Source organism: Cynocephalus volans, chromosome 14, assembly GCF_027409185.1.
Source record: "Cynocephalus volans isolate mCynVol1 chromosome 14, mCynVol1.pri, whole genome shotgun sequence".
Classification (NCBI taxonomy): Eukaryota; Metazoa; Chordata; class Mammalia; order Dermoptera; family Cynocephalidae; genus Cynocephalus; species Cynocephalus volans.
This window is the reverse complement of record NC_084473.1, coordinates 70,631,482-70,657,648: the sequence shown is the minus strand read 5'-3', so window position 1 is coordinate 70,657,648 and position 26,167 is coordinate 70,631,482. Positions and strand designations below refer to the sequence as shown.

Below are 26,167 nucleotides of genomic sequence, written 5' to 3'. Positions count from 1 at the left end.
AACTACTCAATGGGACTGTTGAGGGTTTTTGTTTTTGTTTTTGGTTTTGGTTTTGGCCTAGGAGTGATACACCAAGATCTTGGTGAATCTAGAAAGCTTGGGAACCTCTGGGTTAGAAAGCTGTTGTAATAATCCAAGAAGGAAATGATGGGGTCTTGAACTAGAGCAGGAATAGGGAAAGTGGTTAGAAGAGGACAGGTTCTAGATGCAAATTGAAGATAAGGCAGATGGAATTTGCTGATGTTCTGCGTATACAGGTGAGAGGGCAAGACAGAGGTCAAATGACTTCAAAGTTTTCTGGCCCAGGTACACAGAAAGATGGCATTACCATTAACTGAGATGAAAACTGTGCGTGGACCAGGGTTTTTTTTGCAGGGGGGAGGAGGGCAGATTGGAGATTCAGTTTTGCACGTGTTTAGAAAAGTAGATACAAATAGAAGAAAAAGAGGGAAGGAAAAGACACATTTCTCACCAGGGTCTGCCTCCAGATTCTCCACCAGCTCAACTCATTCTACCTCTCATAATGGCCAAATATCCCTTCCCCTATGAACCCTTTAGGCTGTTGTGTTTTGACTTCTTATTCAAAACATTGACTGAGCAAGTATAGACATGAGGTGCCATGTTAGACAGAGGAAACTCAGAAAGCCTCATCTGACTCAGAATCTTTGTCAGTTTGTGGCATATGGAGCTCTGCTTCAGAGAACTGAAAGCTACAGGGCCCCCAAATTTAAAGTAATGGTGTGACAAGATTGAGCAAGAGGGCCGGCTTGTGACTCACTTGGGAGAGCGTAGTACCGATAACACCAAAGCAGGTGTTAAGATACCCTACCACTCATCTTTTAGAAAAAATTATTTTAAAAAAGATTGAGCAGGATTTCAGAAAGATGGAGGCAACAGTGTAGTTGTTGAGTCTCCCCAAACTCTCTCACGGAAATAGACCAAAAAACCTCAAAAACCTATGAGTAATATTTACACACAAAACTAGAGGACAAAGTTTTCCCTATGATCCCCAGAACAAGGGGGTGGGAAAAACCACCACCGATAGGCACCAGACCTACCTGGTATCAGCATCTGCGAAAGAGGCGGTGGCAGGGCCGAGCCCCTGGCGCACTCGGGAGAGTGCGGCGCTGGGAGCGCGGCGACGCTCCCGCCGCGGGTTCGGGTCCTATATAGGAATGGCCGGTGCACTCACTGGCTGAGTACTGGTCACGAAAAAGACAAAAAAAAAAAAAAAAAAAAAAAAGAGGCGGTGGCAGACAGGAGGCCTCCAAGCTGCCAGCAGATGTTACTGGAAAGCACATGGACCAATTCGAGCACAGCAGACTGAAAGTGCAGGGCTTTTTGCCCAGACCTGATGTGAGTAAGTGTAAAGCGGCCCTTGATAGAATCTGAAGGGCTGATGCAGTCTAGCCCTTCTACTGCAGCCAGGCCCCTTTACAGGATGTGGCCCAACACAGAGGAGAAACTGCTAAGAGGAACAACAGACACAAAGGATGAAAGTTGAGGAGGGGGACAGAGTCCAGACATCTCAGAATGCAAGCCGCCATGTTTTTGAATACTGTTTAAGTAAGAAAGAGAAGTTAGGAAGTTAGAAAACTTATCCACAACCACACTTCCTTTTCAAAGTGCAGAAAACCTAACTTCGCCTAAAAATGAATAACGGAAAAGGATTGAGATCAAATTCCATACAAAACTATTCAGGAAAAAAGAGAATAAGGGCCAGAATAGCATTCTCTCATACAATGCAAGTCAGAAAAGACATGCCCCCAAGACAGGTCACAACGGTAACCCGCTCTTTGAAACTAGGTAAAAGACATTAGGAAAAGCGTCCAAAAGATGAAAGAACATGGAGGGGATAGGGGGAAATATTATTTAGTGGGTGCAGAGTTTCTCTTCCGGATCATGAAAATGTTCTGGAGATGGACAGCGGTAATGGTGGAACAAAATTATAAATCTACTTGTCACTGAATTGTACACTTAAAAATAGTTAAAATGGTAAATTTTACATTATGTGTATTGTATCACAATAAAGAATATGAAGGAATGACATAAATCAGAATTAAAAGACCTGAGAGAACTCAGAACAGAATTAAAAATAAAAAGATTTTTAGAACTAAAGACCAAACTAAAAGAAACATAAGAGTAAATGAAAAAACAAGAAATACATTAAAATGAAAAAGAAGATGATAGGAATGATTCTAGAGAAATGGAAAATATAAAAGGCAAAAAAAGCCAGGACAATTCTGAAAAGGGTAGTGCAAATAAACATAAGCATTTAGGATAACACAGAAATGACATTTCAAATCAGTGGGACGGATTATTCAATGAATTGGGATACGTACATCATGTTAAGATACAAATAAATAAGTTCTTTGGAAGGATCCAAAAAGTAGCAAAAGTAGATGTCTCTGAGGCAGGGGGGAACTGGGTGGTTGAGAAATGGGGAAAATGGTGAATTTCCACTGAATACCCTTGTGCATCTTTCTAATGTTCTCTCATGTCAATCTATTACCTCCCAAGTCTGAATGCCTGGGTTAAAGTTGCTCCCCCAATTGCTAGCACATGATTTTGGGCAAATCCTTGACACTATCGCTTTATCTGTGACATGCGGTGAGTACCTTAGCCAGGTGCTGCCTGGCAAAGAATAAACTCTCTCTACATGTAAATGACTAAAGAAACAACCCAGTGTCCAGCAGCTCTTGAATAGATGAACTGAGGTGGTATGTCCAGACAATAGAACATTCTGCAGTCGTGAAAAGGAATGACACACTGACAGTCTACAACATGGATGAACCTTGCAAACATTATGCTGAGTGAAAGAAACCAGATACAAAGGCCACACTGTGTGATTCCATTTACAGCATGTATATGAAATGTCCCCAAAAGGCAAATCGGTAGAAATTACTGCTTGCCTGGAGCAGGGGAAGGAGGGACGGGGTGGAGAGGTCTCCTTTTCGGATGATGAAAATGGTATGGCTTAGACAGTGGTGATGGGTGCACAACCTTGTGAATGTACTATGTGCCACCGAACTATATACACTTTTAAATGGTCGATTTTGCGTTGCGCGAATTATACCTCAAAGACCAGTTTTACTGCTGTAAAGTACTAACTCTCCCGTGGTGACGATCGGCTGCCGCATTTCTCCCTTGCCCCCCTCCCTGCCTTTCCTGCGCTCCCCCCGCCGTCTCCCACCTGGTCTCCCTCCCGCGCGCGCCACCAGGACGCCCGACGAGCGCTCTGGACCCTTGGGCGCCCGCGTCCGGGCTGTCCGACGGCCGCCAAGTGCGCACGCGCACCCCCGCTCTCACCTAGAAATGGACGCTCCGGGACGAGTTTTCTCGAGCGCTTCGGTTGATGGTGAAGGTCCGGGAAGGCAGCACGCGCTCGGGTCTTTGGAGAACTTGGTGGGCTTTTCACCTTAATATTCAGGCCCCTCCAGAAGCTGATCTCGTCCCCCCGAAACCTCCAGATGCTGTGCTCTGAAAGCCAGGTTGACCGCCTGTGGGCGCTTGCAAACACTGAGGACTTGGGGGGCTTCGTAGGCTTCCAATGGAGGCCTTGCTCCTTTGCGTGCAATGCGACCCCAGCCCCAGCTGAACCTAGTACCAAAGTGGCAGGGTGATAAATGATATTGGCCTTGCACGTTGCAAAGGTTAACTGAAGTAATGCATCTTGCCGGCCCGGTTCATAGGCGTTGAGTGCGTAGAGATTTATATTCCAGGCCCTGTTTTGGGTGAGCCTCATGCTGCTGCGGGTCACTTTGCTAGGCCCCGAGTTATAACCTGTCCCAGGATAACTTTGAGCTCTTGCCACTCCCCTGGTTGATTCCCCTATGTTTAGTATTCACCTTTCCCAGCTCTACTCACACATGCAGAAGGTAACCCAAACCTGTTGGAGATATGTCCTGACCGTGTTTTCTAAAAAGCTGTCTGGTAGGTCATGAGACATAAAGCCATCCTCTGTGAGAGATTTTTTACATTTCTTCTGGTCAGCCCAGACTGATCTCCAGCCATCTTCAACTTTATTCAAATTTTATTCTTTTAACCTAACCTCAGACTCTGCGTCTTACTTTTGCCATTTCCCCATTTCTGATTCCTTTTATGAGCCATAAAACCTCCCCCCTTATGGCCTTCCTAGTCCTGAACCGGGCTGCCTCCTCTTTCTTCAGTTCTTATCCCTTTATTCCCTGTTCTTCCACCCAAGTTTCATTTCCTTCTCTCTAATGCAGCCTTTGATCCCCACCACCACCACCAAAGAAAAACCACAGTTAAGAGCATCGGAAAACTCAAGAGGCTTTTTTATTACTCATCTATTAATTCTATTACATGTCTTTATTCAGTTTAATTCAGTTTTAAAAAGTATATCGGAATAGAGCAATTTGTATCTATCTATCTATATGCATATTGTATCTACCTATATTCGTATCTATCTATCTACATCTATGTTGTGTCTATCTGTATATATGTGGAAAACCAGCTGGTACCCAAAGTGGCACCAACAATCTTAGAAGCTCTTATTTTGCATAGCCATAGTATCTAGCAATTTCCATCTCTTTTTCCCTCTCGATGAAATACTGCACTTTCCCCAAAGATGTATATTTGGCAGCATTCTCACGCTCTTGCTGAGCCTGCTTCTTCATGGCCTCACGCTCTGGTCTCTGCTCTTTTGTAATGGGCGTTGACATTACCGGCTCAGGAACATTTGGATTCCTCCATGGAATTCGTTGGTAGCGCAAGTCTTGGAGTGGATATTGGGTTTGAGGCTTGGGTGGAGACTGGAGCTTGGTCACAGCAGTGGAAATGGGCCCCTGCTGGAGAGAAGTGCAGGATGATGTTTTGTCGGGTGCGGGCCCAGGAGCAGCCGTCTGAGGGACACTGGGCAACCTAGGGTTGGTCAAACCTGGTTGGGTTGTGTTGATTGGAATTGGCTGAGCTGGCCTGGCAGGACCTGTCAAGGCTGCATTGGCAGGAGCTGGTTGGGATGGATTGACTGAGTTAGCAGCAGCAGGCTGGGCAGAGCAAGCCATAGCAGGCCTATGTGAAGCCAGACACTGTGGCCTCCGAGGAGCAGGTCGAGGTCGAGGCCTGTCCAGGGTCGGAAAAGGCAAAGGTATCAACCTGACCTTCCCAGGAGGTGGCAGCTCATACTGGGATGGAGATGGAGACTCCTCTTCAGCACTGCCATCTCGTTTCTGGGCTTTGACTTGAGTTTTCTCAGGACTTTTACCCTTCCATGGGGTATCCAGCTGTCGTTTGATAGCTCGGGCTGGCTGGGGTTCTCTGGTGTTGCTAGAGTTTCCTAGGGCCCGAGAGGAAGAGAGCCCAGCTTTCTTGTCATTCTTCCTCCCCAGTGCATGAAAAACCTGCACAGACTCCAGCATGTGCATGCCTAGGCTGCTTCGAGGCTTTTTAAAGACCTCTTGACCAAGGTCAGGTTGATTTTTCTTCCTCTTCTTCCTGGGAATGGTTGGCTTCTCCTCTGCCTGGACTTTGTTCCCTGGCTGCTTACTCTCACCAGCTTTCTTGGTGTGATTTTCTCTGGTTCTTCTCTTTTTTTCCTGCCCGTGGCTCTCAGTTTTGCTCATCCTGCTGGATGCAGCTTTCTGAGGTTTGCTGTCAGGATGCTTGGCCCCATTCACAGGAGCCCCGTCACTGGCTGCAGCACTGCAAACAACCACTTCTCCCCCTAACAGGCACTCTGGGTTCTTTGGCTGGCTTTTGGCTCTGGGAGCACCACTGATAGGCTCAGAGGCTTTCCGCCTATTCTTCCTGACCTGATTGGAGGGACCCTTTATGACACTCGGCTTGTCCTGCACCTGATTCATCTTGATGGCTCCGGTGTCTTTGGCTTTGATGGCTGTGAGATCTTTGGATTGGTCAAGATATTTCAAGGAATTCAAGAGCTGGGGAAGGTGGGTATCGTCCACCAGTTCAGTGGTGTCTGCAAAACCACTACTGGACTCAATCCCATTTTCAAGTGTCCCTTGGTCCTCAAGACTCAGGCTGTTCTTTCCCAGATTGGCATTGTCAGGACCAGGGTGCTCCGTTTGACCAGGAGGATCAATGCACGCCAGAATCTGGAGAATATCAGGGATTTCTAAAGGGAGTAGTGGAAGATCTTGGTTTTCTATTGGGATCTGGTAGGCATCCAGAGGCTTCGAAAGCTTGGTTTCTGTCTCTTCTGAATTCTTATTCTCTGCTTGTTCCTGGCTTGAAGGTTGCAACCCCAGGGGAGTCTCCATCCCTAGGGAAGATTCCATCACTACAAAGGAATCAAGGAAAAAGTCAGTCCTGGGTAAGTGAGATACTCCCCCTATGTACAAATACAGCGATCAGGTACCTTCCAGCAGTGGGCAAGGCATTTCCACTAGCTCTTCTTAAGGACCATGGACAGGACGGTGTGTTAAAAGATAGTCAGTGACTGTAATACTTTACTGGTCATCATTTGATGTCATTGTTTCTTGGTTTTCTTTGTATTTCATAGGGTTCTTGTAAGTTACAAAAAAGTGAACGTGATTTTTGAACTATGAAATGTTTTTTAAAGCCTAGCATTCTCATATAGGGTCCTTTCAATTCTCTCCAGTCTTCTGAGAGAATAAGAACACTTCATGTCATGGACGAGGAGAGAGATTGGAACTCTTCCTCATGAAATACACAAGCAAGGACGCATTCTGAGCCGGCTTGCTTTGGGCAGGATCTCTGAACACAAGGTCTGAAATCCTGCTGTAAATTAAGGAAAATTAAACTCTCACTACCACGTAAGAATTCTGAAGTGCCTTCCAAAGAGACTAAAGCAGTAGATCAGGGAAGGTAGTTAATTACAGTGTGGTGGTGTAGGGAGACTGAGGAGCAGGACAGCAAAAAGTGAGGCATCTCTTGGTGTGTTCTTGAGGTCCTCTTGTATGTAGCATAGATGGCATTGTAGTATCCCACCTTCCCACCTATATGGAGTCTGAAAATGGAGAGCACTGAGCAATGGTGGTGGTTAAACTCTCAGGACTTAAACTCTACCTATCTGTGGACTCACCACTTCTGAGCTGCAGATTTGACCCTCCTTTGGAATGCTGACTGCATTCCTCTCCCTTCTTGCTGTTTGTACTCACCTTGAAAACCTGTTTCGGTGGTGGATTGAGCGGACACAGAGTAGTAGGTTCCAGACGTGGAGACTGGCGTGAGGACATTTGTGGGCTGAACCTCCTCCAGCACCATCACTATCTCTGGTTGAGGGGCAGAGGCCCTACTTCCCATGTACAACACAGAGCCATAGGATTGCAGGCAGGAGCCAAGCTCTCCACACAGTAGAGGCCCCAATGTGCCTTGATTATAGTGATACATCTGGCTTCCCTCCTGGTAGGGAAGTGACAGACTATGTCCCTGATTTGGAATCTGAGATGGTGTCCCCTGAACAAGGCTGGCAGACAGTGATGGATACAGAGGGACCACAGTATGGGCAACTGAAGTTTTATCATACTGGGCTGCCATAGATGTAGAAGAAATATCTTTGTCTTGGTCAATGACCGTGACAGTGCAGTCTTCAAGTGAAGAGGACTTTGTTTCAGTGCTTCCTGTGATATCCCACTTCAGAATACCTGGATAGGAGGCAGCTGAAGTGGAGATCTGGCTCTGGCCAGTAACCCCAGACAACATAGCTGTGTTAGAATGTTGGTAAGGGTAGGCACTACCTATGAGTGGCTGGAAAGAAGTGCCAGAGGCTGATGGCAGTAGCCATGCCGAATTGGCAGCTGGAGCAGGGGTGCTGGCAAAGTTGCAGACACTTCCAGCTGTTATAGAAGCTGCATGGCTCACCACAGGAAGAGAGAGCTGAAGAGATTTTGCAGTTCCAAGTATAGATGAATTTTGGAAATTTTCTGCAGGAAACAAAAGGGTGATGAGAAAATGGTGAGAGTGATAAACTTTCACTAGGTTTAAGGAACAGCATTATCTCAAGGTTTTTGCAACCAGGAATTCTCTAATACCAATACTCACTGAGATGCCAAAAGTCAAAGTTTATGATGTCTGTAAGTGCTGGAGCACTTTGATACTCTTCTGAGGAACTGCCTCTGCTCCAACTTGGACACAGATGTGCAGAAGACCCAAGTAGTCTGGTTCATGTATTGTTCCCCAGGTTAGAAGCAAACTTCTCCCTACCCTGTCTTTCCCTTGAGTTTGTACTAGCATTGTCTCATAACTTTTTCCTAGAATTGAAGCATTTTAGAAGTAGTAGGCCCTTAGCAAACTTCTGTTTTAACATTCTCACATTACAATTGAGGAAACCGAGGGTCAGGGAGGTCAGATTGTCTTATTCAAGTTCTCTCATTATGTTCATATCATTACCAGGTTACAGACCCTGACTCCATTGCTAGTACTCTTGCTCTGAGCAAATGCCAGAAACTGGGAGAAATAAAACTTATATTCAGGCAAATTTTTTTGTGTGTGCATTAGTAAACTGTACAGCTACTACTATTGCAATCTTTGGTCTCCTTTTGCTTGGGTAGTTCACATGCCATTCCCAAGAGGTCACATTTAAGCCAGTCCAGTAGGTAAATATAAAGTACCATTCTTTACCCTCTTCAAGCCTAGCTTCTGATCCAAAGTCAAAATGACTACCTGAGTGTTTCTCAAGAAATGCCTTTTGAAAAAAAATAGTTATTTAAACCCTCTGAGCTTTAGGTTACTCCTCTAAATAGTGATTAGAATAATAATAACAATTATCATTCATACATGAATGAAAGTAATACATATGACTTGTATGAAGGGAGATCATTAAGTTCTGGAAAGACAATGAGACAAAAGTCATGAAAAACACGTAACATCACAGTACTAAATGGAATACATAGGTATAAATGAAAATTGAGGTATAATGAATATAGCAAGAGTCAAAGCTTAGTAAGTTTACTCATAAATGAAGTTCTGTTATCATAGATGTAATATTATGAAAGCGAATATTATCTACTCTGTGTGAATATTATTAACCAAAAACAGACCACGATAGAAGGTGATTTTCAATGAACCTATACACATAGACCGAGAAACTGTTTTAACAAAAAATGTGTAATAAACAGAAAAATGCAGTAAATGTGAATGTATAGGTACCCATAATATATACCGGCAAACATTTTAGTAAAAACTGGTAAAAGCGGAGAGCAAAACAATAACCATAAAGGAATTCCATTATTGTGCTCATTCCTATTTCTCTGAATATTACCCAGCAAGTGACAGGTATTAATCCTAGTTCAAATAGATATTTCAATTAATATAGTCACATAACAAGCAGAAAATAAAGTATCATGAAGGTTTTTATATTTATCCTGAAAACATAGATTATAATCATCTTCAACATCTAAAAAAATGTGATCCCCAAAGCCTAAAAGAATCACCTCTAGAATCCATTTTAAAAAACAACCCAAAGGACTCCACGAAGTTGTTTTGATAAACGTGGAATTACAGATGTGATGCTTGACTTTTTCTTTTTATTCTTATGTAGGTCTTTCTTTTTATTCTTAGATATAAAAATGGTTATTGACTGTTATTCACTACGCACTGTGATTTAGGAAGAAAATAATTGTAAAGATGAAAAGCAGCCTTGACTTGAAAGCTACTTATCACGCAAAGGAATTGGTCCTTCTGATGCAAGGTAGGATACATCATTTTTTGAAAACACAATTTTATTTTTAATAGGACAAAAATCCATATAGTTTAAAAATCAGGAAAAAAAACCCACTTAAAATTCTGTTTCATCCTGGCCCCTAGATAACCACTTTTATTAATTTCTTGTTCATGGGAAGCATCATTTCTAAAACATTTCTTCACTGTTCATTTTTAAAACTGTCAAGTGTCATCTGCGTTCAAGAAGCAACAGAAAAAACCGAGCAACCAGATATGACTTTTCTGACTAGCTGCTTTTCCTAGTGACACCCTATTGTAGCCTTAGTTTCCTTCTCAGTCCGGTCATCTAAGCACTTGCTGACTTCATTTTGCCCTGCTCTGAGGAGATTTCCCTCTATGCTCGTGCCGCTTTAATTTAGAATCTTGAGTCCCCTTCAACATTCCATCACAAACTGCCTTTGTTTTTTCTTGAGAATTCCCCCATGCTCTCCACCTCTTTCATCTATTTTGTCCTTCCTCATTTTTATATTTTCTTGTCCCTCTCAGTTCCTGGTGGCTGGTCCTTGATGAAATCACTGCCAAACTTCCTTGCCCGAAGAATATGTGGGTCCTTCTGGCCCACTACTCTCCATCCCCTCTCCCTCTTTTTTTTTCACCTAGGTTACAAAGAAAATGTCACAACATGTGAATGTTACTTTTTGAACAGCACTGAATTTGAAATACTAAACTGAAAATATTAGTAGAGGGAGACAATTATAGTTGAAACATCTTGGCATATGGTGCTAGTTTTCTACACCACCGAGGTTTTTTCTCTGTTTCTGTTGAAACAGTCTCAAGAAGTCTCTAATTTCATTTTCTGTACACAAGCCATTTAAGATTTAACATTAGAAAAGAAAGGGACCAGAAAGAATAACCAATCTATTATCCTAATATAACATATGAGGAAACAGATTTTGTGAGAGAGTAAATGATTTGTCCAAAGTTACACAGCTAGTAAATGTCAGAGCCAAAACTGAAATGAGGTTTGCAGATTCCTGGTTCAGTACTTTCCCCCATTATTCTAAACCGTCTTGACTGTACTACTAAATTTAGGCGGGAAAAATCTAATGAAACACTAGAAAGTTTCTGTCCTTACCTGACATGGTGAGAGAAGAGGAAACGTCAGCTGAGGATACAAAGGATGAGGAGACGATACTGGAGGATGTCTGGGTGGCAGAAGCCAAAGGGCTCATGTGTCCAGTACAGAGGTTACTGATCACTGGCCACTGGCCACTGGTGATGATTCGAGTTTATTTGCACACAATTCCATGGAAACCCCAAGATTCTACCAGGTGGCGGTAGGTTGGTGGGCGAATGATGTCACGAGACAGTCAGTTTAAAGGTATGCAATAGCCAATAGGGAGGTCAAATTTCCAACAGGAAGGTGAGATTGGACGGAGAGAGTGGCAGGAGCAGCATCTAAATGTCTGAACTCTGGGGAGGTTAAAAACTGCAAGGCAGACATGATAGTTCCACGTTCCCCTAGATCATCTCAGTGCTTCTTATAGATGTTCATTAATATAATAAACTAATAGTCATTTATATTTTGTATATTATTTTTAATGTAATATACAATATTATACATTTATAAGTATATTTATATATACAGTTAATTAATATCCTTGGGGAGGAAGGAAAGGGACACATAGGGTGAGCAATAGTAGTTGTTCTGAAACTATTTCAGTTATTTTGCTTAGTGAAATTACTGCAACTTTCAGGGAGCAAAGGAAGGGATTAAAGGGCTCTTTTTGTGCGTTGGTTGAAGACTAGGGTGAAGTTGGTTGAGTGTGCCTTGTAGGGAATGATGTAATCCAAGGCTCTGCTCTTAGTTTCTTCTCCTTGAATCCTACCTTCCTTGGGCTGGGCTGGGCTGGGCCGGGCCAGGTGGCGCCAGAACGGACTTGCATCTCTCTTCTGCTCTCCTTCCTTCCCCTTCATTTTAGGCATTGTTTCTGAGATGAGCCTTGATGTTGCATTCTTATACTCGTGGATGTTACTTCCTGTAAACTTCAAGAAGCAGCGGTCTTCTCTTCAGTGCCCCGATGCTTTGAAAAATGGACTCTGCCTATTCAAAGCCAACACCAGAGAGGTAGAAGATACGGGTAATTGCAGACGTTCCCTCATCTGGTCTGTGGTCACAATTCCTTTGCCCATAATTTGCTACCTCTGGCTCCTTGCACCTCTTCATAGACATTTTGCCATCCTGCTCTTTTATACGTCGGAAGCATTTGGGATATTTTCTCTCTTCTCACACGAGAGAATCCAGTGTGGCAGTTACTGTAGCCTCCTCTCCCTTGTAAACAGCCACCGTAGAATCTTGGGCATCTAGGATTCCTTGTATGCCATGCTTGGGTGCAATGCCAGGCAAAATGAAGAGAAGAATAGTTAGAGAAAGAAGACATCACTGGAAAATAGGGAACATGTAAGGCAAGGGCACAGGAAAAAAGAGACTGGTGTATTTTTTGGTTTCTGTAAGAAACAAGTGGACATTCTTTGGCCTCATTTTCTACTGTCAGAACAGATAATTCAGTGTGTGTGTGTGTAGATATATTTTTTCAACGTGTATTTTTTTTATGTAGTGAGAGTCCAGAAGCTGTCATGAATTTGTACACTGAAGAGAATAGTCATAAATGTCTTGGCTTTTTTTGTTTTATGTCATATTACCTTATTTATGCCATGCATTATTATGTTTGTAGAATATAGATTGCTTTTAAATGCTTTGGTTTTTCTACATGTTTTTTTCACCCATAGTCCTATTTTTCAAGAATCCAACCGTGTAGGACATATTGCATGTTCTTTTCTCTTGATTTTTTATTTTGAAACATCACAAACTAACTTGATCTGATGGATTTTGTGGAGAAAATTAAAGAGGGGTCCATAAAAAAGGCATTGTGGTGAGTTATACCACATTAAGTGTAGTGTAACTTACGTTCCCGAGCATACGGAACAGATGTTGCTGTCAGCCGAATTGGCCTGATTGCCTTTGCTTTTGTTTCGCTGGTTAGTGCTTTTCTCACTAACTTCTGTTGTGAATGTGATAAAGTGAGTTAGGGCTGAGTTGCTAATGGTTTATATGTGGATTAAGCTGGTTTAGGGGAGGAAATACATGGGTAGAATCATTTCTCTTAGTGGCAAACTTTTAGGCATGGCTAGATCCATCTTTGTGGGGACTTTTCTAGTGCCAGTGAGTAGGTAGCACTTGATACAAGATGCTAAGAGCCCACAAGAAGATACATTCGTAGATGGGAGCTCTAAAGCTCATTATAGCTTTTATACTTATATTTCCCACGTGTTCGAATAATGTTTCTACTGCTTAATATTCAATCTGAGTTTTTTCAGTGATTGTATGTGTGTGTTTGTGGGGGTGATGCTTATCTGAGAAGAAATTGTGAAAGGTGTGGCAGGGTAGACATATGGTTTAAGTTTCCAAGTGCTTTTCCCTTTGAGCTTAGCTTCCCCTGTCACATAGCTTACTTCCGCAATACTAACATGTAATGTGAGGCTAAGAACGTATGCTAAGTGTCTGCCAGCCAACCAGTCTCTATTTTCTCTATGGTCCCATAGAAATCAAGGGAATCCATAGCTAGCACAGGTTTGGGTGGGTGACATGGATAGGGAGGAGCGCGGTTAGAACAAGAACATGTTTACATATTAAAATATTCAGTTGCAACATTCAATTCTATTTAGGCAAATGCTTCTCATAGTTTGGTCTCTCCTGGTCCCCAGCCTCTGTAACTATTTTCTCCCGCAGTTTCTAGACACTTCACTCTAGCTCCGAGTCTCAGGATCATATTAACCTCTAAAATAAATCTGAAATGTAGGAGGAAGAACCTAAAGAGCTTCAGTCTAGCACTCTGGAACTTGGTCAAGTCCTACCCTGACTAAAGCCTCAGTTTTTATAGTCAGGGTGTTGTCTTGCTCCAGAGACCCATTCCCTGCATTTCATACCCATCAGGATAACTGAACTTCTCTCAGTGTAAATACCCAGGCCATCCACCCCTGAGGCCCTTCTTTATTCTATCCATTCTCTCTTTTTGCTTTCCTTAAAGACTGGAATCCCTCAAACGCCTACATTGTGCCTGGGCCCTGCCAGATCCTGGTAGATATTGTTAGTGTCACCTTAGCTGTTTGGTGCTCCGAATGTCCCTTAGTCCTAAACTTTTCAATCCACTGTACGACGTGCTTGTGAAGGCACACTTTGTTAGTTTTTAAAAGCATTTTATTTATCAGTAAACAGTGTCGTTGACCTTCATGTCCCTTCACCAATTCTTCCCCTGCCTCCTCCCTCTCCCCAGTCCCGTACATCGACATCATATCCACTCACTTAACAAAGTCAAGGAATCGTGATTGTTGTGTCTTCTTCCCCTTGCCCCATTTATTTGTTTGTATGTTTATTTATTTATTTTTATTAGCTCCCACGAATAAGTGAGAACATGCAGTATTTCTCTTTCTGTGCCTGGCTTATTTCACTTAATATAATTTTCTCTAAGTCCATCTATGTTGCTGAGAATGGTTGTATTCCACTATTTTTTATATCACAGCAGTATTGCATTGTGTAGATATATCACATTTTCCTGATCCGCTCATCCAATGATGGCTATTGTAAATAGTGCTGCACTAAACATGGGAGTACAGGTATCCCTTCGACATGATGATTTCCATTCCTCCGGGTATATTCCCAGTCGTGGGATAGCTGCGTCATATGGTAGATCGATCTGTAGTTGTTTGAGGAGCCTCCATACCATTTTCCATAGAAGCTGTACCATTTTGCAGTCCCACCAACAGTGTAGGACGGTTCTTTTTCTCCACATCCTCGCCAGCATTTATCATTCTGCCTTTTGGCTATTAGCCGTCCTAAGTGGAGTGAGATGGTATCTAAAAGTGGATTTGATTTGCCTTTCTCAAATGCTAAGTGATGTTGAGCATTTTTTCATGTGTCTGTTGGCCATTCCGTGTATCTTCGAGAAATGCCTGTTCAGCTCCTTTACCCATTTTTTAATTGGGTTCCTTGGTTTTTTGCTGTTAAGTTGTTAGAGTTCCTTGTATCTTCTCGATATCAATCCTTTGTCCGATCTATACTTTGCAAATATTTTCTCCCACTCTCACGGTTGTCTTTTTGCTCTGTTAATTGTTTCTTTTGCTGTGCAGAAGCCCTTTAGTTTGACATAATCACATTTGTTCATTTTACCTTTGGTTGCCTGTGCTTTTGGGTTTGTATTCATACAGGTGAAGACATACTTTTACCTCATGTTGGACAAACTCCCTTTCAAAAAAGCCTGCTCTTTGCCAGTTCCCATACCTTCTGGAAACCCTATTCTGCCCAGATCTGGGTTTTTGTGTGTGTCAACAACTATAACTGAGTTTGTCGTCACCCGAAGTTTGTGCCTTTTAGCAAACTCGATGTACAACATCAAGATAGTATTTTTGAAGGTTAATTCTAGTTGTCAGCTTGGTTAGATGAAGGAACGCTGAGAAACCTGGTAAAGCAATCTTTTCAGGTGCATCCATGAAGGTGTTTCCAGCAGAGATTAGTATGAGAGTCTGAGTGGCCTGAGTGTGAAAGACCCACGCTCAGCGTGGGTGGGAACCATCCAATCCACTGGGGTCCAGAAGGAACAAAAGACAGAGGAAAGAGGTGAAGCTCTCTCTCGATCCGCCGGAGCTGAGATACACTCTTCTCTCCTGTCCATGGACATCAGGGCTTGAGACTCTTCAACATTTGGATTCCAGAACTTATAACAAGAACACCATCAGCTTCTCAGGGTCTGAGGCCTTTGGACTTGGACTGAGCCATGCTACTGGCTCCGGTTTATAGACGGCCTATCGTGGGACTTTTCTTCATAGCCACGTGAGCTAATTCTCCTAATAAATCCCTCTCATGGAATTAAAGCAGATCCTATTGATTCTGTCTCTCTGGAGAACCCTGACTAATACAGCATTTCTAGTTTCTGACAGACTTATGTCACATTTTGTATGGTGTCATGTTTATAGATATTTGTACCATTTGTACATTATGGTAACCATACACCGGTTGGATATTTTTTCTATAAATTCCAAAGGAGTATTTTATAATTTAATACGAAATATGAATGTGCATATTTGTAAGTTTGCAATCTGTGTGATGCCAACTTCTGTCTTTTTTTTTTCCTAATTAGCAATCCAGTAATAATGACCCATTTTTAATTATGTGGAAATTTTCAGTGTTTGTAGATTTAAAATTTGTTGAGATACGAGTATTCCAAAAATGTTAAAGCTAGTGGTCTTTTGTCCCTTTCATTCAGTCATTCGTTCATTCATTTATTCAATAACCTTGACTTCTCTGACCCTTAGTTTACCCAGCCCTAAAATGGTTGTGAAGATTACTAACAATGCATGTAAAGTACTTTCAGAAATTGGAAACTAAAAATTGTTATTATAATTAGCTACAGTTTAATCTGGAATTTAGTAGTCTATTCTGTCTTCAGAACTACTGTAGGACATGCTGTCCTTTGCTGTTCCACTTGTAGCAGATGTCAGAGTTTTTCTAACAGGTACAGATTCCTATGCTTGATACTGGGTGGAAATCTTGGACTTGAGCTCCACTCTTATATCTCTCAGTTATGTTTTCGTATTCCTAAAATGTAAATACATGCTGTCACCTCTAGCATGATACCTGGCATGTGATAGGAACCCAGTAACAGTTAGGCTGTGAAAGGAGTGTACATTGCTACTGTATTTTTAAAGGGTAATTAGGCAGAATCGTTCAAAATTTCAAGTTTGTATATGTTCCATTGCAGCAATTCTAATTCTAGGAACTTAGAGATAGTTGTATATATGTACAAGGATGTTCACGTTGCAGCATCGTCTGTAATAGAAGACAAAACAATAACAACCGCAAAACAACTAAAGGTCCACCAATATTAGACTGGTTAAGTAAATTATGATACTGTTAATCATGTTACTTACAATCAATCAAACGCTGTACGGCCATTAAAAAATTGAATGGGGTGCATAGAAATTGACCGTGAACATCCGTGTTCAAGATGTATTGAATATGCATAGCATGCTGCTTTTGTATAAAAATAGGGGATATACATATGTGTGAAAGTCAAGAGACACAATATTCAAAATATGAATGGAAGCACTTGGAAACATCTGGGGGAACACACGAGGGATTGGTAGCAGGAGGACTTGGCTTTCCATCCCATGTCCTGTTTTGAACTCTGAAGGGCACAGACACGAACTCATCGACCTGTAGTACCGGCTGTCGGCTAAGGAGGGCGCTGTAGCCAGCAAAGCCCTGTTTACAAACCAAGCGCCTCGGTAAGCGGCCTGGTGAGGCCGGCGAGAGGGGCGGTGGCGCATGCGCAGAAGCGGGCGCCGGGGCGCTGCGTGTTTGCTGCGGAGGCGCCTTCGCTCTGGGAACTTGTTCTGTCACCGAGTGCGCCGGGCTGGCCGCTTTGACCCTCTTGGTATCGGGTGGGCGGCATCTTGGGTGGCTGGGGTCTGGGACGCCACTTTTCTGGACGCTCCTCGGCTAAGAAGAAGGGCGCGGTTGGAAACCACATCCCCGAAAGGTAATACGCGCTGGGGCTTGGGCATGGCCCTTCCAGCCTGTAGCTTCCGGCCTGGGCTTCAGGTCTTGTAGTCGCCGCCTCTCACTGTCACTGCCGCGCGCTCGGCCCATCCGCCCCTTCCGACCCTTGTCCCTTAGAAGCAGTGACCTCCTCGCTGTGCCACCCGCGGTCGCTGAAAGGGACAGTGTCTGTGATCCCCCCCTACCCCCCATTCTTTTAAAAGCGAGGCTCCGGCCATTGCTGGTCAGTGAGAGTACGGAAGGACTGCTTTAAGGCGGAACTGTTAGTGTTGGGGACACTCCTTAATTACCAAAATGGAACCTCCCTCAATTCCCCAAGCTGTGTTATATTGGCACAGAGAAAGAGAGTAATAAGATAGAAGTTTGAGAGAAAGAACCCAGCAGTACCGCCCTGAGACCTTACATGGAAGGTAGGTTTGTACTGTTTCCAGAAACACAAAGTGCATACTGTTGCTTCCAAACAGGTGTCAGCAGAGATACCTTCCTCTGTACGTGCAGACGGTTCATTTGGGGACTTTGTGAAGTGAACTGTGTTTACTCCTGGAGACCTTCCTCTCCCTCATCTCATGCCTCCTTCTATTTCCAGAGTGTCTTTTGAATCTGTCAACTTCTCTCTATCAGCTCCTAAACACACGTTTTGCCTGACCTATTGCAGTTGGGTCCTAATTAGTGTCCATTCATCTACTTGTTTTCTTTCAATCCATTCTTCACACAGGAAATTTCTTTTAATAGGTAATTGTTAAAAACTGAAATTGAATTGTAATCGGAATATTGCTCATAAACATTGCTCAAAAACATTGTTTTAAGAATAGAAAGAAACTCCGTATTGATATCTGTAATATAAGGTTCTGCATGGTGTGGGATCCTGTCTGCTTTTCCATCCCCATCTCTTTCCACTGTTGTCCTCACTTTATGTGCTGCAGATATACTGTATTAACACTAGTTAATTAAAACTCATCCCACAGAAGTCAACTCAAATATTACTTTTCACCGTGACACCTGGAGTTCACAGGCCCTTTCTATCAAGTTTTCTCTTAAAATAGGAACTCAGACTTCCCTACTGGTTGAATTTAATGGCATCAGTTGTGTGAAGACCAAAAATAAACTGTGAAGTCAAAGAACTGAATTTAAACTCTTTCAGTCAATGTATAATTAATGCTTTCTTGGCATTTGGTACCGGGCCAAGTTTTGTCAGGGATACAGAAGTTCTGGCCGTCTTTGGTTTTAACTATGCTTTATTTGGGGGAATCTCGCACTGTTTTGTTGCCTTGTATCTGTTTTCAAGATGGAGAAACAGGAAGAAGGAAAGTCTGGGTTGTTACTAGGTGGGATTGAATAAGTGGAATAGCAAAATGCAAAACAGAGAAAAGCGGGGACATGCTGTGTGGGCTGTGATTCCCATTTTCAAGGATTCTTCGTTCTCTGCATGGAGACAAGCCTATCATAAAATTTAGCTAATAAAAAATATATGTAATAGGTGGAAAGACTATCTCCCAGTTGGACAGCGGATGCCTGGGACTCGGTTCATTGCTTTCCAAGTTCCTTTGCAAAAGGTAAGCAAAAGTTGATTCAGTATTCTTTCAGAAATCTGAATTAACCATGTGGAACACTGGTTCTCAACCCTCTCACCCTCCATTTACCCTTTTTATAGCAGATACTTTGTAATGCCCCTTCCTGAAATGAAATTCATAGATAAAATATAATCTACTTCCACACATAGATTGAAAGAAAAAAGTCAGTGTAACACCCTCACTATAAGATATAGAATAAATTTTGGAAAACTATTTGTAATAAAGTAATAGTATTACACTATGTAAATGTTTGGACACAACTACGCTAGAAGACATGAAGAAATAGTTGCTTGCACTGTGAGTGCAAAAACTACAAATGCAGACTGCTCTAGGTGGGTTATATTGACTTAGGCGTAGGGGTTTTCATAGCAATGAACAGCTTTTAGTAGACTTGCAAACAAAACAAAGTACAGTCTTCACTTGGTTGACAAGGTTATTACTATCCTGGAAGATTCTATGCACGTTAAAATTGTGCTAAAACTCCTTTCAGTTTATTTGTGAAATGGAGTTGGGTTCAAGTATGACATAAATATGAAGTTCTTTTAACTGATATTAATGTTGAGTAGGACAGTCGAAAAAGTCATTCTGTATGCGGGACACATTTGTGGGACTGTTCTGAATTTGGCAAGCTGTCTAGTGTCTAAGACCCTCACCTACTAGATGCCAGTAGGACCCCTTCCCTCCTATTGTCACAACCACAAATGCTCTGTATCAGCAAGATCGATTTCAACATGGAAACTCCGAAGGTTGTGTTTTTGTTTGAACTAGGAAAGGAATAGGTTGGGAAAGCATTTGACATGCATAAAAAAAGTGAGAAGAGAAGGTGAAGACAATTATTGTCTTCTAGATTCCATATCTTGTTAAAATTGCCCAACATAGCAGGGATTAGTATCAGGAAAAGCCCATGTTGAATGTTCTGGGAATTTATTTAATTTGTGACCCATAGGTCAGGCTTCCTTTTTCACCTGCTGTGTCAACTTTTCTGCATCTCTAGACTTCAAAATTAGTTGTTTTTGAGAGATAAACACGTGGTTCTTATTTACATCTACATCCAACAACACCAAGCATAATGTTTGACATATAACATAAACTTAACAAATCTTTGTTGAATGAATGGATTCTTTGCCCACGTTTGCACTTACTGTGAATATTTTCCTATACATCTCCTCGTCTATGCTATTGTCCTAACTCTTGAAGTTCCTACTCCATGGCCTCTTAAAATTGACTCCTGCACTTTCAGAAGGGTCCCTGCTCAGCCCCTTGCCTGAAAGTCCATCGGCAAGAGGAGAGAAAAGCGGAGGACTCTTCACTTCCTTTTCTCCCCACAGCCACACATCATTGCTGCCCGATGTCTTAATTAAAGGCTTCTTCTAGTTGTGTATACTTGTTTTCTTCAGTGTTGAGGTTGTTGAAAGTACCATAGAGGGGATTGTGAAGAAGTAAAACTGCTCTCAGTGTAGTTCCTGTACATGTAGTAGAGTTAGGGAGATGAACTATCCGTGTGTGGCAGTGAAATGTGGCATTGGTTTCTTGTGTTTCTTAGAGAAGACACCCAAGGAAAAACAGCCTCAATACTTGACAGTCACTTCCCAAGCACACTAGAGTATGAAATAGGATGTAAGTGTCAAATAAATGCTATGGCAAAAAATACTTAAGAATTCAAAGGAGGGAGAAGTGACTCCACATAGAGTTAATGAAGGAAGTCTTACTAAAGAGTTTATGACTTAAATTAGCTACCTAATGTTAGTTATTATTCAAATAGATGGAGATGATAATTGACCCATCAGCTCCACGTCTATGCAAGAAACAGGCTGAAGAGATGGCCTTTTAAGCAATTTACTCTTCAGAACTTTTACAATATGATGTGGAAGACTCACCATCAAATGTGAGAAGTCTTCCCAAGTTAATTTATAAACATAACATCATGTCAATAGGAATTTTCTGAGTTAGGCAGGTTCTTAAACTCATAGAAAAATAAACATCAATAGCCAGGAAAAGTCTGAAAAAGAATAATGGAGGTGGAGTGGGGAGTCCTCTAGCCCTACCAGATATTAAATCATATTAAATGTGTGTTGTTGAAGCACAGGGGATTTTCAGGGCAGTGAAACTACTGTGTGCGATACAAAAAGGAAGGGTGGATACGTGTCATTGTAGAAGAGGATACTTGGATAAGATGGTGAAAAAGTTGAATTAAAAGGTAATGTGAATCCTTCCATGAATTTTATGAAGACCACCTGTGTTGGTCAAAACCCATAGAATATATAACACAGAGTGAACCTTAGGTAATACAAACTATGCGCTTTGGTTGATAGTGATGTGTCAGAGTTGGTTCATCGATTGTAACAAACGGACCACACTGGGTGAAATGTTGATGGTCCCGGAGGGAAAGTACAGTCTGTCCTTTGGCTGAGTTTTGCTGTGAACCTAAAACTGCTCTAAACACTAAAGTCTATTAATTAAAAAAAAAAAAAAAAAAAGTGATGTTGCTGGCCCTTGAATAGCCAGACAGATCAATAGAACAGAGTACAAAGTCCAAAAATAAGCCACATATACAAAAGAATATTTCGCAATAAAAGCCATCCTTCATACATGTAGACAATTAAGAAATATTTAGAAGCACTCGATATGATGGGCAGTCCAGTTGTTAGCTGGACATACATTGGTGAACAAAGTCAGTGTGATTCTTGCCTTCTGGGAATTTACAGTCTGGTTAGGAGACCAACAGGAAATAAATAAGCATAGAAATAAATGCGTAGAATTGAGCTTATTTTCTTCCTTCTGGTCTTACTGGATGAAAGGATTGTCATGTAGCTTCTTCATTCCAGAAGAGTAGAAACTTTCCTTCAAAACCCATTGTATGTTAGAATCACAGGGCTTGAATAAATGTATAATATAACACAGGATTTTAAGCACACATTTGCTCTTTCTTATTTCGTTCTCTTTGACAGAGTTTTGAAGAGAAACTTGCTCCAGAAGAACGCTTTTCCCCTTTGAATCGTTTAAACAAAACCCGAGAACAAAATGACGAACTAGGACTGATAATTGATTTAACATATACTCAACGGTATTATAAGCCAGAGGTAAACAGAACCCTTCATTGAAAAGAACTTTCTTCATTCTAATACTAAAAAAGTTCATGGTAATTCAGCAATAATTCAGAAGTTGTCATCTTGTGCTAATGTTAAGGCCGGCCTTCTTTCCTGGGTGATAATTTTAATAAGGGAACCAAATGGTTTCCTTAATTAAATATTTTTAATTGCTGACTTAAATGAGAATGGAGACATGAATTGAGGTATAATATTTGTCAGTAGGCTGTTGGTGTGGTTAAGAAATTTTATTAGCGTCCACATTCATTATTTTGAAAATGCAGTAGATTTAGTAAGACTAGTAGTGGCCTGAAAGGAAAGAAAAGAATACGTTGTATGTCTTTAGCACTTATTTCAAGCAGTTGCCTGAGCATATGTAAGCATCATGGTAAATGAAAGACACTTGTCCTCTAAGTTTTATGCTTTCATTTCCTAATATCTTTTCATATAATAAGGAAACCTATGTATTCTGCTGGCCCCATGTGGCGTATCAGTGGGAAAGAATTATCCTCCTGACCAGTTTCATGGCCTTTGGAACAGTAACACCTAATGTTTCTTAGCACTTGTATTTGTATAGCAGTTTGCCATTTAAAAAGTACTTTCACATGTATTAATTTAGTTAATCTTCACAATAATCCTATGCTGATGAAATAGCAGCAGTATTAATGTCTCCTATTGGGTACTTATTCTGCACTAAAGTCAGAAGAGAGATGATTACAATTACTAAACAGTTTTTGCTGTTTTTGATAAAACCGAGACTCAAAAAAGGAAGAATTAAAACTTGAGTTCATTGTCTCTCTTGTCCTTTTTTATTGTGGTAAAGCATCCATAATGATATTTATCAGTTTAGTCGTTCATAAGGGTACCATTCATTGGCATTAGAACCATTCACAATGTTGTGTAACCATCACTACTGTCTATACCCAGGACTTTTTCACCATCCCTGACAAAAGCTCTGTAACCATCAAACTGTCATTCTCCCTTCTCCCTAGGCCCTGGTATCCTCTAGTCTACTTTTGCTCTCTATGAATTTGCCTGTTCTAGGTACCTCATGGAAGTGGAATCATACAATATTTTCTCTTGTGTGTCTGGCTTCTTTCAGTAGGTGTGTTTCTAAGATTTATTCAAGTTGTAGCATGTATGAAATGTTCCTTTTCATGGCTGGATAGTATTCCATTGTGTGCGTATAACATATTTTATTTATCCGTTTATCTATTGATGGGCAGTAGACTTGTTTCCACCTTTTGGCGACTGTGAATAACGCTGCTGTGAACAGTGGTGTACAAATATTTGTTTCAATCCTTGCTTCCAATTCTTTTAGCTACGTAGCTAGGAGTGTAATTGCTAGGTCATATGGTTGCTCTATGTTTGATTTTATGAGACCCTGCCAACCTATCCAGGTTTTGTGAACTGGAAGCATGTAGAATTGGCAGACCATCTTTATGAATAGAAAATTGACAATCCAAAGTAGGATTCTTTGGAAGGGGTCTGTGCAAGTGAGGGAAGGACTTTGCTACCTTCCCAGTAAATGTGCCTCCTCCCTGGGTTAGCGCTCCTTGGAATACACAAACTTCTCGTCTGTTTATTCATTCAACACGTATTTATTGAGTTCTTACCATGTGGCAGCCTTGTTCTGGTCACTTATGATACATGAGCAAACCAAAAGACCAAGATCCCTGCTTTGTGGAGCTCACTAAATAGAAAGAAAAAACAAGTATATAGCTATAGTATTTAGAGTATCTTAGAAGGTAATAAGAAAACGTGGAGCTGGGTGAGGGGACAGGGAAAAATGAAATCTGGGTCAGGTAGTAATTAATTCTCCTCCTACATAAAGAGTAATCGAGATACTCTCGATTCCATTTAGCAGCACAGTCGATCACGTTTTATCTTGTTCCAGGGTCTCCCCTTTGGGGTTCTCCCCCATCCTCTGTAACAACAGGCCTAGGTGTGGGCAGCCTCACTCCGGGGGCTCCACTTGTAGACTGGGCCATGAGGGAATGAAAATCAATGCAACATTTCTCGAAGGGTGTGGACTGAGAGCACATGAAATACAAGGTGTCTGCAAACTGAGAATAACAGGGTATTAAAAAACAATATGTCAGTTCGTTCTTCAGAGAATAGGCTGAGTATGTTTTCAGGTGAAATATGTCTAAACATACAGCAATGGGACTATTTTTAATTTGAGAAAGGTACTCTATTTTCCACATGTTTTCCAGACCTTCTGAATACCCTTCAGACTTTCTGAAATGTATTAATTGATTGTTTTTCAGATTAACAATTGGATCCTTTGCTTTAATTTAGAGATTATTTCATCTAAAAACACTTTTAGCCCAATGTTTGAAAAGGTCATTTTTAACACACCGCTTAAGAATAAGTTTATCCTCTAATTCCCTGCTTTGCAAACACCCTATAGAACCACTTGGTTAAAAATGCAGACTTCTGGGCCCCACTCCAGATCTTGAGAAAAAGACCAAGTGCAATCCAACACCTTTGATGGTGCTCACACCGTACTGGGCCAGGAATATGAGCGCTGATGCCAGATTTGCTGGTTTGAATCTCGGCTTGACCGCTTTAGAGCTGGGTGGCCTCAGGCAAGCTACTTAAACGTTTGGCCTTTGTTTCCTCATGCACAAAATAGGGCTGTTGATAGTACCTAACTCATAGGATTGTGAGGATTGACTGATTCATATACTGTAATACGTATACTATTGAAGGGTATGTCAACAAGTTCACGGAAAGATTTGTATTATCTTTCAGTTCTATCTTTCCCTGAACTTGTTGAAGTACACTTGCACATAATATATTTTGTTTATATCATATATTATATACATAATATGTATTGTACGTATATAATATACATCCATCCTGTTGGTCTGTTTCTCTAGAGATCCCTAATACAGGTAGTTCATGCAAAATCCCTTAGCACAGCGGTATTTGCAAATGCTCAGTAAGGGTTATGAGGTTGTTTTATCATCATCGTCACCAGCATCATTGTGACTGAGTTATCAAATTTCAGATCTGACCTACCTCCTAACCCTGCCATGTTATGATTTGTAGCACTGGCACAGGAATCTAAATACCTGCAAATGGAGTTCTGTATTAGTTTCCTAGGGCTGCTATAACAAAGTGCCACAAACTGGATAGCTTCAAACAACAGAAATGTGTTGTCTCACAGTTCTGGGGGCCAGAAGTCCAAACAGAGGTAGTAGGCAGTGCTGTGCTCACTGTGCAGATGCTGGGGATAGGACATTTCTGCATCTTTCCTAGCTTCTGGGAGCCTTAGGCATTCATCCCTTCCTCCATAATCACAGGGCCGTCTTCCTCCTGTCTGTCTTCACATTGTCTCCCCTCTGTGCTTGTCTGTTTCTGTGTACACATTTCCCCTTTGTAGAGGGACACCGGTCATATGGGATTAGAGGCCAGCCTAGTGACCTCATTTTAACTTGATTACCCCATCATGGCTCTACTTCCAAATAGGTCACATCCCGAGGTACCGAGTGTTCAGACTACAACATATCTTTTTCAGGGGGACACAGATCTGTGCATTACATGACCCAATGACAGCAGGCAGAGAAGACATAAGCCCGAGGAAAGGATGGGAGCCAGCAGCAATGCACAGAAGAACCACATTAGGCGTCACACTGTGGATTGTACGTACTGGGAGTTAGGGCTTTGGAGGAGAGTGAAGGCAGCTAGATATGAGCTTCTCTGTATGTCTTTGTTTCCAGCCAAGTAAGGCAACTGCAATTCTGGAGCACACAAAAGGGAGCACTCCCAAACATGCTGCAAAACGCCCAGTTCCTGAGCCCGAGGACATCAGGCTATGCTGTACGGGCTCTAAAAAAAAGAGGAAAAGTGGGATGAGAGGCGACTTTGTATTTATTTTTCTCCATTCTCGAGGGCACAAGATTTTGCTGCCAGGATTCTTGGAGAGTTTGCCAGAATGCCTTAACCAATTGTTCAGCCATTGTTCCTTGGGAACCTCAGTTCCAGAGGAGGCATTTTCACAACCCATTCAGACCCCTTGAGCATCCAAATCTTCCTAGAGGGACGTCTCTTGGTTCAGTTTCATCAGGCTTGAATGTCCCTGCTGGAGCCCTATGGAAGCATCACTTAGACACCACTTACTCAGAGTTTCGTGGAGGACCAAAGAAAACCATCCAGACACAGTCTGAAGCAAAAGCCACATCTGCCAGGCCCTAAAGCAAGGAAGATTTGGTCGCTTCAAGCTGAGGATCCCCTTCTTGGCATCCACATCTGTGCTTTTAAGTGCTTTGTCAGACAGGCCC

General features: G+C 41.9%; 1 protein-coding gene and 1 long non-coding RNA gene across 2 annotated transcripts; one reads left to right on the top strand and one right to left on the bottom strand.

Annotated features, from left to right (window-relative positions):
• Positions 1-4,529: 4,529 nt before the first annotated feature.
• LOC134362756 (uncharacterized protein C2orf78-like) lies at positions 4,530-10,838 on the bottom strand (the record flags this gene model as incomplete). Its single annotated transcript, XM_063077999.1, has 3 exons — positions 10,742-10,838; positions 7,104-7,868; positions 4,530-6,262 (listed from the first exon to the last, which is right to left on the bottom strand). Coding segments are annotated over exons 1-3 (2,595 nt in total), but the record flags the coding sequence as incomplete, so codon positions are not given.
• Positions 10,839-17,006: 6,168 nt separating this feature from the next.
• LOC134363064 (uncharacterized) lies at positions 17,007-22,732 on the top strand. Its single transcript, XR_010021680.1, has 3 exons — positions 17,007-17,201; positions 18,699-18,774; positions 21,741-22,732. It is a non-coding gene; the product is annotated as an uncharacterized LOC134363064 (long non-coding RNA).
• The last annotated feature ends 3,435 nt before the right edge of the window (positions 22,733-26,167 follow it).